Raw genomic sequence first — 11416 nt, forward strand, 5'->3', positions numbered from 1 at the left:
TTATTTTATTTTTAGTCATTCAACTTTTTGAAATTAAATATTTTAATCACTTTTCAGTTAAGCAAGTTTAAGATGGATTTTGTTTTATTGGCCTAACATGCATTTTAAAGTAAAAGTAAAATGCACTCTACTTCCTAAGATAAGAGAATCCATTGTACTTCTACTAGATCTAACTTGTTTAAATCTAAGAAAACTGGGCAATTGTCCCATGGTTCCCCATCACTCAAAATGCATTGTATCATTGAAAAAACAAACTAGATTCTGAGAGAAAAATTTCAGGAATCAGTAATAGATTCTTAAATTTGTATCTTCACAATATTGATACAAGAAGGCAATTAACATGTCCTGCTAATAACAAGTCCATGCCAGTAATATTAACAAACTGGAACTGAAATGAAGTTGAAAAGAACATGCTATGGTTTCTTTACAAAAACGACCTACAACAAGTCAGCAACACGCTTATGTTCGAAGAAAAAGTAACTCACCGGACCTTCTTCCGTGACTTAAATGGGTAACGTGATGGTGGTGAGGGGGAAAATTCAGTAGGTAGCTGAGGCGGGTCGGCGTCACCAGTGAGCATGGCAACAACTTCCTTCATGGAAGGGCGACGAGCCGGTGATTTCTGCAAACAAAGCAAAGCAACTGTGATACACAAAAGAGCCTGTTCTTGTTTCAAAGACTGTATACTCTGGTCAATCAAATCAAAGAGCTTCCCAGTTTGTGCAAGATGCTTCGCCCAGGAAGTGAGATTGGCCCGCTGAAACTCCGCCATAGGAGAGCCTGTAACCTGCAAGGGTCGCCTCCCTGCAATGAGAACCAATAGTAGAACTCCAAAGCTGTAAACATCACACTTCTCTGATGGATCACTTCCTCCATACTCAGGAGCAATGTAGCAAACGGTTCCTCTCATACTGGGGGTACTGCTAATCCCACCACTCTTGGGAATCTCCCCACTAAATGAATCATACCAGTCCACACTTCCAATACTGCTTTTACTCCTCTTCTTCTTCTTCCTCGCATCATCAAGCGGCCACCAATTCTCCCAACCACCATTATCATCACTATGGCACATTGCCATCTCTCTCTTCTTTTTGTTTGTTTTTGAAAGCTTTGCGCAATACTCCTCTTTCCACCGCTCCCTCGTCGGTCTCCTCTTTACATTGTTTTCCTTATCGTCCTCCATTGACACCCACCATTCCAATCGTTTTTTGCTCTTCTTATTCTTCTTCTCCCCCGATTTAGCTTTCATTTCGTAACTTGAAGAAGCCACTGAAGTAATCCAATCATTACCGGGTCTCTCTTTCTTAATCTCACTTCCTATCCATTCCATCACATAATCCTTCACTTTCCCACTCTCTCCCACTGCGCCCATATCTTGCTTCCACCACCAATCGCTGCTGGAGCCGCCACTCTGCTTCCCGCCACAGTTGACCAATTCTTTTCCATTCTCAGCACTTGCTCTATCGAAATTCCCCTCCGAGACCGACACGCTTCCTTTCTCCATAATTTCAGGAGATGTTGCAACTGCCGGCGGAGAAACGGCAACTGTAACAACCTCCGAATTCTCCGCAATAGATCCATAATCCTCAAATCCTGTAGCTACACTCTCTGTTTCCGCTATAGATCCATGATCCTCAGCAATTTCCAGTTTAACTTCCTCTGATTTCAACCTTGCTAGTCCAAAATCAGCAATTTTGGCTGAAAAATACTGATCCAACAATATGTTACTAGGCTTAATATCTCCGTGAATTACTGGAGGGTCTAATCCATGGAGATATTCAACTCCCTTGGCAATATCAACAGCAATTGAAAATCTCTGTTTCCAGTTCATTAACTCGGGGCATTTTCTATGAAGCAACGCGTTTTGCAGATTGCCGTTAGGCATGAGCTCGTAAACAAGGAGCATTCGACGTCGTTTTCGGTCGTGAGAGAAGCCGAGGACTGGAACGACCAGGGAAGAATTGAGTTTTGAAACGAAGAAGAGCTCGTTTTGGAACTCGCGTTCGCCCTGAAGAGAACTGGTGTCCATCACCTTAACAGCGACGGTTTGAATGTTTTTGCTTCGGCGGTGGTCATGATGGAGGTTGTTAGAGATGGTGGCGCGGTAAACAGAGCCAAAGCCCCCTTGACCGAGGCGCCGTGAAACGGAGAAAGAGGAGGTAGCGCGACGGAGGACGGAGTACGAAAACCGGTATGGCGGCTTTGAGTCGGCGGGAACAGTGCGTTCACGTCGAATTTTGCGAAGGCACAAGGATAGAACGAGTAAGATTGAAAAGGCCGCTGTGAAAGCTACGATAGGTGGGAGGATGAGACGTATGGGTAAAGGGCGGTGGTGGGTCAACGGCGGTTGCTGCAGCGGTGGGAGCGAGCGAGGCATCATAAAAAGAAAAAAAGAAGAAAAAAATCGGGCTCTCTCTTTGGCTTCTAGATGTATAACTGTCAAGTGGTATTGTTAAAAGCAAAATATGGTTCGAGGGTTGTTTGTTGTTGAGAGGGTGTAATGATTTGTACTTTTTTTCCCTGAATTAAATGACATAAAAAAGAAAACAGAGATGATTAGTACAACTCAAAAACAAAACATCAGACCATCTCCCTCACTTCTCTTCTTACTCCGCAAAAAAACACTAAACGAAACAAATTTAAATCACTTTTCAGTTTCAGTCAGGAATATCAATAGTTTCTTTTAGCTACACAGTCATTCTAAAATTACTTTATTTCTATTTTTACATATTTTAATTTTCTTTTATCAAATATAACACTGTCATCAATAACGATTCTTGTTTTTTTAAAATCTAAATGAAAAGCTGATTAAGATACCATATATTAAGAATAGAAGTTAAAAATAAAAATAAATTTACACGTATTAAAAATAAAAACTAAAAAAAATTAAATAAGGGCAAAACAAAAACATTTCAATTAAAGAAAAGGAAACACAAAAAAAGAATTGGGTTAAAAAATCGAGATAACTTTTGGGAAATTTTTAGGGTGTTTGGAACCCTAAATTAAATTCTAAACTTCAAATAAAATCCAAATTTAAGTTCAAGGTTTGATTAAGGTTCTAAAATACTCCCAATTTTTTTCAAAAGTTAACCTAAATTTAGCCTTGGTTTTAATTTTTAGCTTTTATTTTTATCAAGTGTAAATTTTTTTTTTCAATTTTTATTTTTAACATGTGGCATCTTAGTTAACTTTCCATTTGAGTTTTAACAAAATAGTGACCAAAACACAACGAGAGCATTGTCATCATATCATATTATCATCCTATTATCGCGTTTGAGTTCTTTAAGAGTACATACAATTACAGCTCTGATTACTTTTGATTTTTCTAGAGGTGTATTTGGTACTGCTTCCTTGATCATAACAACAATAACGTCACCAATATGAGCATATCGACGATTACTAGCTCCTATGACTCCAATGCACATCAATTCTTGGGCCTCGTTGTTATCTGCTACATTCAAATGGGTATGAGGTTGAATCCTTTTTAAAATCTCTTTTTTCAATGTAACAAAGGACGAAGAAAAAAAGAAATATTGTTTGTCAAAAAAAAAACTTGCAATTGTTTTTTTAATTCCCAAGACAAGACTTCTTTCCTTTGGTTCTATATTCCTATCCTAAAATAATGAATTTAGTTTTTATAGCCATTTTTGGCGTTGCTGTTGAAATAGCCTTTCTGGCTATATTTTCGGTTACTCCGCTAATTTAATAAATTATTCTGCTTGGTTTAGTGATAGTTACCCAATACTCGAAAGATCCTTTCCCCAAACCTATACGTGTTTCTGTAGGTCTACCGGTAACGGGTTTGTCTGGAAATATATGTACCCATATTTTTCCACCGTAGCGTACATTTCATGTCATTGTTTGGCGCCCTGCTTTTATTTGTCTAGATATAATCCAAACAGGTTCAAGTGCTTGGAGAGCATATCTACCAAAACAAATCCGACTTAGCTGTACTATGTTTAATAAAAAAAATTAGAGTGACTAAAACAGAAATGAAGTAATTTTAAAGGGACTATCTAGACAATTTAGCCTTTTTTAAAAGGATTTACTTAAGAGGTGGCAAAAAATTATATCCAAAGCATTACATTAACTTTTTTTTTGAATGGTAAATAGTTGGCTTCCATAAAACAAATTAGGAGGTGAACCTACCATGTGTTCCACAATCCCATCATCGGGAAACAACAAAAACAAAAAAAATTTAAAGCCTAAATAAATAAAACGGAAAGGAAAGGAAAACTTAAACAAGAAAGAATTGAAATGTCATAAAAGAACCTCCTAGAACAACAAGCCAAGAAACCAACAAACTCTCCAAAACCAGAGAAGAAAATCAGTAGAAGAATTAAATCCTATAGAGAGACAAGCTTTAGTAGATTATCAGAGTGAAAGATGAAGTTTTACGAAAAAACAAAGCAAAAACCCGATTAGCGTGAAAGACAATACTTTGACCAATCCACCGCAGCCACTCTCTCGACCAACTCCAGTGCTTCTTCGATCCATAACCATTCCTCTGATAATTGACGTTCCTCCCTTGCCAACACATGGGCTGCCTCATTCGCATCTCTCCTCACATGGTGAAAGGTAATAGTAGCAAACAAACCTATTTTCTACTTAATGTTTGCAACGATTGGGCCTAAAATTGACCTATCTGGTGTGTCCAATTGTAGTTTTTTGATAATCGGAAGAGAGTCCCATTCGATCTAAACAGAATAGAACCCAAGCTCCCTCACAAACCAAATCGCCTGTTCGCATGCCCGAGCCTCTGCCATAAATGCATCTGCAACATGAGAGTGAGGGTAAGTACAAGCCCCCATTATCAAACCCACTTCGTTTCATATAATAATGCCTAAGAATGATCTGTTTTCATGCACATTAAAAGAGGGATCGAAATTAATTTTCACAGTGCCCTCCTCTAGTGGCCTCTAGTAAGTAGCCTTAGGTATACAAACAGATGAGCTCTCTTGTAATAACGATTCTAGTTCTGTTATTTACCCTAAAATAAACCTTGATATATCTTAAATTGATTGTTTGATGCCATCATGCACCAATCAGTTTCTGGCAAACCAAATAGACCATATTGTTACTATCAATAGCTTCTTGTTTTTATCATTTGCCATGTTGAAAGATTCTATTAACCAATATCTATGGTCTGAGTGCTTTGAGAAAAGAGATCTGATGACATGCAAAGAGCCCAAAACTTGTTCTGTAATTGAACAAAACCTAAGGAGATGGTCCACTGATTCAGTACCCTCAAGGCACAACGGGCAAGCACCAAGACTAGGGAGATTTCTCTTAGGTTAGCATAAATAGGTATATAGTCATTGTAGACTTTCCATAAGTGAATTTTTATTTTTTGGGGAATTTGTAAAGCTCATAGAGTAGAGAAAAAATTGTACCTAGAGTTGCAGTAGGCTTGTTAGGAGCTGTAACACCCATAACCTGTTTCCATCGCTGAAATAGGGTTATGGAGTATTACTGTACAAGGCAAAACATTTCATAACAATAGCATCTAATTCATCAAATTAATTGACAATATTCATAAATAATTCAGAATGAAGCAAGACATACAGTCATGGGACTTAAATAAAGCTTACGAGGCCTAAAAATAGTTTAGGAACAATTAGGGACTAATTCGAAACAAAATAGGAGATTTAGGACAAAATGAAAAAAATTCAAAACTAAGGTTACACGGCAGTGTGATAAAGCTCAAACTGTGTGGCTCCAGACATAGCCGTGTGGCCATCCTACACGCTTGTATGCATGGGCTGTGTAGCTTTTTAACTTGGGTCATATAGTCGTGTCGCAGCCCATGTGTCAGCCTGTGTGAATCCTGCACCTAACATGCTAGGGGCACACGTCTGTATAGTTTGCCCATGTGTGACACACGGTCATGTGACAGCCCGTGTCCCATGCCGTGTGTACCTAAAAGTAACCAAAATCATGCTCATTTTTCATCCAATTACATAGGTACCTAAACCAATTCATAACACATGATCACAAGACTATAACCACACCTAAAAGCAACCAAAACATGCCAATTTGAACCACCTAAAACCAAACCAAGGTGTTATACATGAAGTTACAAAATAATGTCCATACCCAAACATTATCATTTCATATCACCTACAAGTCATAACATACACACCAACTAATCTATTTCAATCTCATCATATTGTACTTAAACATGTCACTTACCATTCCCTAGACAAAACACTCAAGCTCAACTTAGAGTTTAACAAGCATACCATATAAAGTTACCATTCCACAACATCAAACATACCAAAAAACCACATAAGGTTATGAAACATTTCAAACATAATCATTTGCCCTATTACATGCCATATAACCAAAATGTTTACAAAATCCACCAAAAGAGTCATCAGGATAGTGTGATTTTGCGCGTTGATCAGATCACCTCTCCATAAAATGTAATCTACAAGAAAAGGAACAAGATACGAGTAAGTTTATGGAAGCTTAGTAAGTTTGATGATTAAACGATAATCTTATCGGTTTGAACATAAATAAACAATGTATAAGATTTAAAAAAAATAAGTTCTTGTCAGTCACAACTCACAACAGATGAGTAATGCACAATACAATAATTCAAATCATATTCCAAATTACTATTATTTCAACTTTTCGAAAACACTTATACTTAGATAATTCACATAATCAAAATGCCATATGATAAATTATCATAACCAAGTCATAGTTCTATCAATATCTCATTTCAAGTAATCGAAAGGGTATCATTCATTCAAGTTAACTTTAGAATTTTAACAGGCCCACGATGCTGCTCATACAAGCTATAGAGAATTTGCAACACATGCAGGATCTCAAGCCATCGCTACGTTCTGTATCACCGGTACATAGTACCTGATAAATGATCACTGACTCAAAGCCTGCTAAATAATCATCGGCCCACGGCCTACTATTACCACGTACTCATTATACTCATTTATTATTTATTCTTTAAGCATTCAATAGATAATTACAAAATTAGATCAACTTCTAATAAAACATGTAGTGTGTAAGAAATAATTATAAACATAAAATAATAGCACGAACTTATTGGACTGATTTGTTGCAACAACCAAAGTACAAGGACTACTCAGCTACCTTGTCCTTTCTACGATTACCAACTCGTGCTTGATCTAAAATAATAATTCCATTCAATTAACCAATACCAATAGCAAAGACATTTTTACGAAATTACCCCAAATATTTTACTTTTATACAATTTAGTCCCTAAGCTTAAAACATGCAATTTAACCATTTTCATTCAAATATAAGCTTAGCCGAACGTTCAAGAGCCTCACTTCAATCCATATTTGCAATTATTTCACATCAAGTACAAGTAATTTTACTATTTTTACATTTTAGTCCTTAAACGTTAAAACCATCAAAAACTACTTTACAAAATAGTCCTAACTAACAACCAACCTTAATATTATTCCATAAAACTTCAAGAATAACTCAAACTCACTTAAACGTTAAAACCAACAAAAACTACTTTACAAAATAGTCCTAACTAACAACCAACCTTAATATTATTCCATAAAACTTCAAGAATAACTCAAACTTAATATTATCTAGAATGTTTGAAAGTTTTACAAATTAGTTCTCAAGTTAGCTAGACCAAACTAATACGAGCTCAAAAATATAAAAATTACTAAAAACGGGCAAGGTTTACTTATCGAATTAAAAATGGGCAAGGTTTGCTTATCGAATTAAAGAACCAAAATTTGTCGAAAACTCTCCCTTTTAACTCCTTTTGGGTTTAAATTTTGATAAAATGAAAAGGAAGAAGATGATACAATTTTAACATGTTTTGTTTTATTATACTTATTTACCTATTTACAAGTTTATCCCTTTAATAAACAATTAGCATTCACAATTTGTAAGCCCACTACCGTCCATAATAAGTAATGATGGTCTATTTAATATTCAAGACCTTTAATTAACTTTTTTATAGCTATTTGATAACCTTAATTAATAGCAATTAACTTTCTCAACTTTTACGATTTAATCATTTTCCCTTAATTAACTATCTAAACGATAAAATTTCATAACCAAATTTTAATATGACACTAATGACCTCATTCATATTTAATAATTAATATTTACGGGCTGACACAACAAAATTATGGTCCCGAAACCATTGTTTCTGACACCATTGAAAAACAGGCTATTACAAGAGCTTTCTGGTTGGAAAAGTTTTCATGTAATAGTAGCTTGTATCCACTTTTGACTGTATACTCCCCTGTTCCTTCAACTCCCCAAAATTTGAGATCTAGTGGTTTCGTTTGGGTTATAGGGATGGATAAGATAGCCTCTACTTGGTCAGCTTCGACAATCTCCCGAATTACATCTTCTTTCCAGGTACCTTGCTTCGAGTTAATTAAATCAGCGACTTTGGTAAATCTTATATCTATTTGCTTACATTTAACTCTGCTATCCCCAAGTCCAGGGATCGTTCCAAATATTCACTGATTCCTCGTCTCCAATTAGCATTACTTTAACTTAATTCGTTAATTTAAAAATAATAACATATTATCAATTGTCATAAATATTTATTCAAGTCTTCAGCTTTATATAAAAAAATATTTTAGTCATCCTTTTAATTTTTCTCTTTCAACCCTTAAATTTGGTTTGTCAAATCACTTTTAAAATAGATAAAAAATTTAACGCTTGTTAACTTTATTGATGTGACATACACATGAATGTCACATCAATAATTAACTTTTTTTTAAAATTATACAATATACTTTAAAAATTAAAATTTATTTAAAAAAAGTATAATTTTTTTAAATTTTTTTAATTTTTTTAAAATAATTAATTACTAACATGACATACACGTGGACTATCACATGGATGCTACGTCAATAAAGTTAACAGACGTTGACTTTTCCATTCGTTTTAGTGTAATTTGACAAATAATACAAGCTTATAGATTAAAATAGGTAAATAATTAAATGAAGAACTAAAATTATTTTTTTAATAAAGTCAGAAGGCCAAATAAATTAATATATGTATTTTGAGTAATCAATTATATATTTTTATACCAAATATTTCAATTCAATTTAAAGAAATAATTTATTATATACATGCTTCTTTTATATAATAAACACTATGACTTATCAATTAACATTTTCCTATTTTAATTATATAGAATCAGATGTAACGAGTTAAACAATACTAATTTAATTTATTAAAATAGAAAAAAAATAAAGTCATTAATTAAAAAAATTATAAGAATAATGATGTGATCAAATTTTTTTTATATATATCCGTTTCAATATATCTACTCATTATTCTTAATTAAACTATCAAATCTTTTAAAAAAAATTAAATTGCCCAATATTAATCTAGAAAAAAACTATTTACTTTTTGAAAATATTATTATTCCTTAAATTTCAAATTATATATATTTTTCATAAATATCAATTTTTTTTAAGGAAAATATGAAAAGTTCTAATTTATAATAAGAAAATAGTTATAATTTTAGTTGTAGCATGAAAGCATAAAACTGAAAGCATTTTTATTTTCTTTTGATATAAAAAAGTATTTCTGGACAAGATTTGTATGGTGAAATTTAAATTAAAATAAATTAAAATTAAAATAAATTTATATATAGCTTACACATTATTTATATAAAGTGAATTTCAAACTTAAACATACAAAATTGGAGGTTTTAGAAATAAAGGAGAATGTGGAAATCTGATGAACTAAAAATAGTATTTAAAAAGAAAATTGTTATTCCCTCCAAAATCATCCAAGCCCAATCAAATAAAGAAAAAAAAAAGATCAAAGTCACTGAAAATTACAAGTATGGAATCTGTTTACTGCCTTTTGTAGAGTTGAACTTTGATAAAAAATTGAAATCCTCTGCTTTTTACCATATATATAAAAATAAACTTGATGCTTAAAGAGTAAAAGTTAACACATATGACCTTTAAAGCTTGAGTTGCTTTTTGTGTGTTTTTTTAAAGAGTAGATGAAAGAGCAGGATAAGATAGCATACTTCATCACTTTTCCATTTCAGAAAAAGGGTTTGAGTGATTCAAAATTAGGAAGAAATGAAGACTGACCAATCACCACTAATCAACCTGCAAAAAGATTAGACAAAACCCTATATACTCTTACCAAATTTTAATTTTAATTTATATACTTTAAAATTCACTATTTCAACTTTGAAGAATATCACTTTTCTCATTTGATATTAATTTTTTTTGTCCTAATTAGATACTTAAAGTATCCAAACATTAAGGTTTTTAGTCCAATCTTAAATGGATTAGATTACGCCAACTGTTTTTATTTTTATTTTTCATTTCAAAATATATTTTTATTAAAAAGATTAAATATATTACTATTACCAACCCAGCACCATTTCAATTTCTGTGTTCATTGGCAACGGATCGAGAATGGATTTCAAGGATCGGGGTTTTTGCAGTTGAAATTTTAGTTGCTATTGGGTTGGGTGTTAGCAGTGGGTTTTTAATGGGGTTAGAAATGGTGGTTTATGGAGGATTTAGATGGTAGTTTAAGGTATTAGTGGTTATGGAATTTTTGGAGTGGAAATTTTGGTTGCTTATAATTTCTTTGAGTTAAAATGGTCAAATGGTAATGGTAGAGATGGCCGATGGGAGAGGACGAAGATTGTCAAATGGTCTTTCGGGACTGCCTCAGGACAAGACAAGTAGGTTGGAATTTGGGGTTGCGATGAACTTCACCTTTGCAACAGAATGAAATGCAACACTGTAATGGAAATTTGGTTTACTTCTTGTACTTGGCTTTAATCTTCAATAGGCTTTGGAATTTTACTTAAGCACCAAGTAGATTAAATTTGGGCATGGCTTTTGTTTCATGTAGTGCAGCAGGTGAGATTGACCACTAAGTAGATGGTCAAATGATCTTAGATTTGCGTAACCTTTGTTGAAGAAGAAGATGATTTATTTAACAAAAAACTAAATAAGACGAACATTTAATAATAATTAACAAAAAAATTAAATTCTTTCTATTTTTATAGTTTTTATATATTAGATTTTTCCCTAAATTTTTATATATATTTATTTCTATTTTTCTAAATTTTTAAAGTTTATATATTTTTAATAAAAGAAAATAGACTAACGTTGGTTTAAGATGGGATTAAAAACCATAACTGATATAGAGGCGCACGCGGACCAAGATCGAGTTGCCAAGTCACGGGAAACTCCTACGAAAGCTCTAAACGAACAGATCTGAAATCAAACAAAGAACAAGATTAAATCTGGAAAATTAAAATCTGGAATAAGAACCCTAAAAAATCAGCAAGATCTAATCAAGGAACGAAACACTTATGAAAGAGGTTTCTTGAAACCAAGAACACAAAATTGATTCCCAAGAATGAACTCCCACAAGCCGAATCTGTCAAAGAACA

At 33.4% G+C, this 11416-nt stretch overlaps 1 protein-coding gene across 1 annotated transcript; it reads right to left on the reverse strand.

Annotated features, from left to right (window-relative positions):
- Positions 1 to 273: 273 nt before the first annotated feature.
- Positions 274 to 2635, reverse strand: LOC107916235 (receptor-like serine/threonine-protein kinase At4g25390). Its single transcript, XM_016845393.2, has one exon. The coding sequence runs from the start codon at positions 2378 to 2380 to the stop codon at positions 482 to 484; it is 1899 nt and encodes a 632-aa protein (XP_016700882.1). The 5' UTR covers positions 2381 to 2635; the 3' UTR covers positions 274 to 481.
- Positions 2636 to 11416: the final 8781 nt, after the last annotated feature.

Source organism: Gossypium hirsutum, chromosome D09 (assembly GCF_007990345.1).
Source record: "Gossypium hirsutum isolate 1008001.06 chromosome D09, Gossypium_hirsutum_v2.1, whole genome shotgun sequence".
NCBI classification, from domain to species: Eukaryota; Viridiplantae; Streptophyta; class Magnoliopsida; order Malvales; family Malvaceae; genus Gossypium; species Gossypium hirsutum.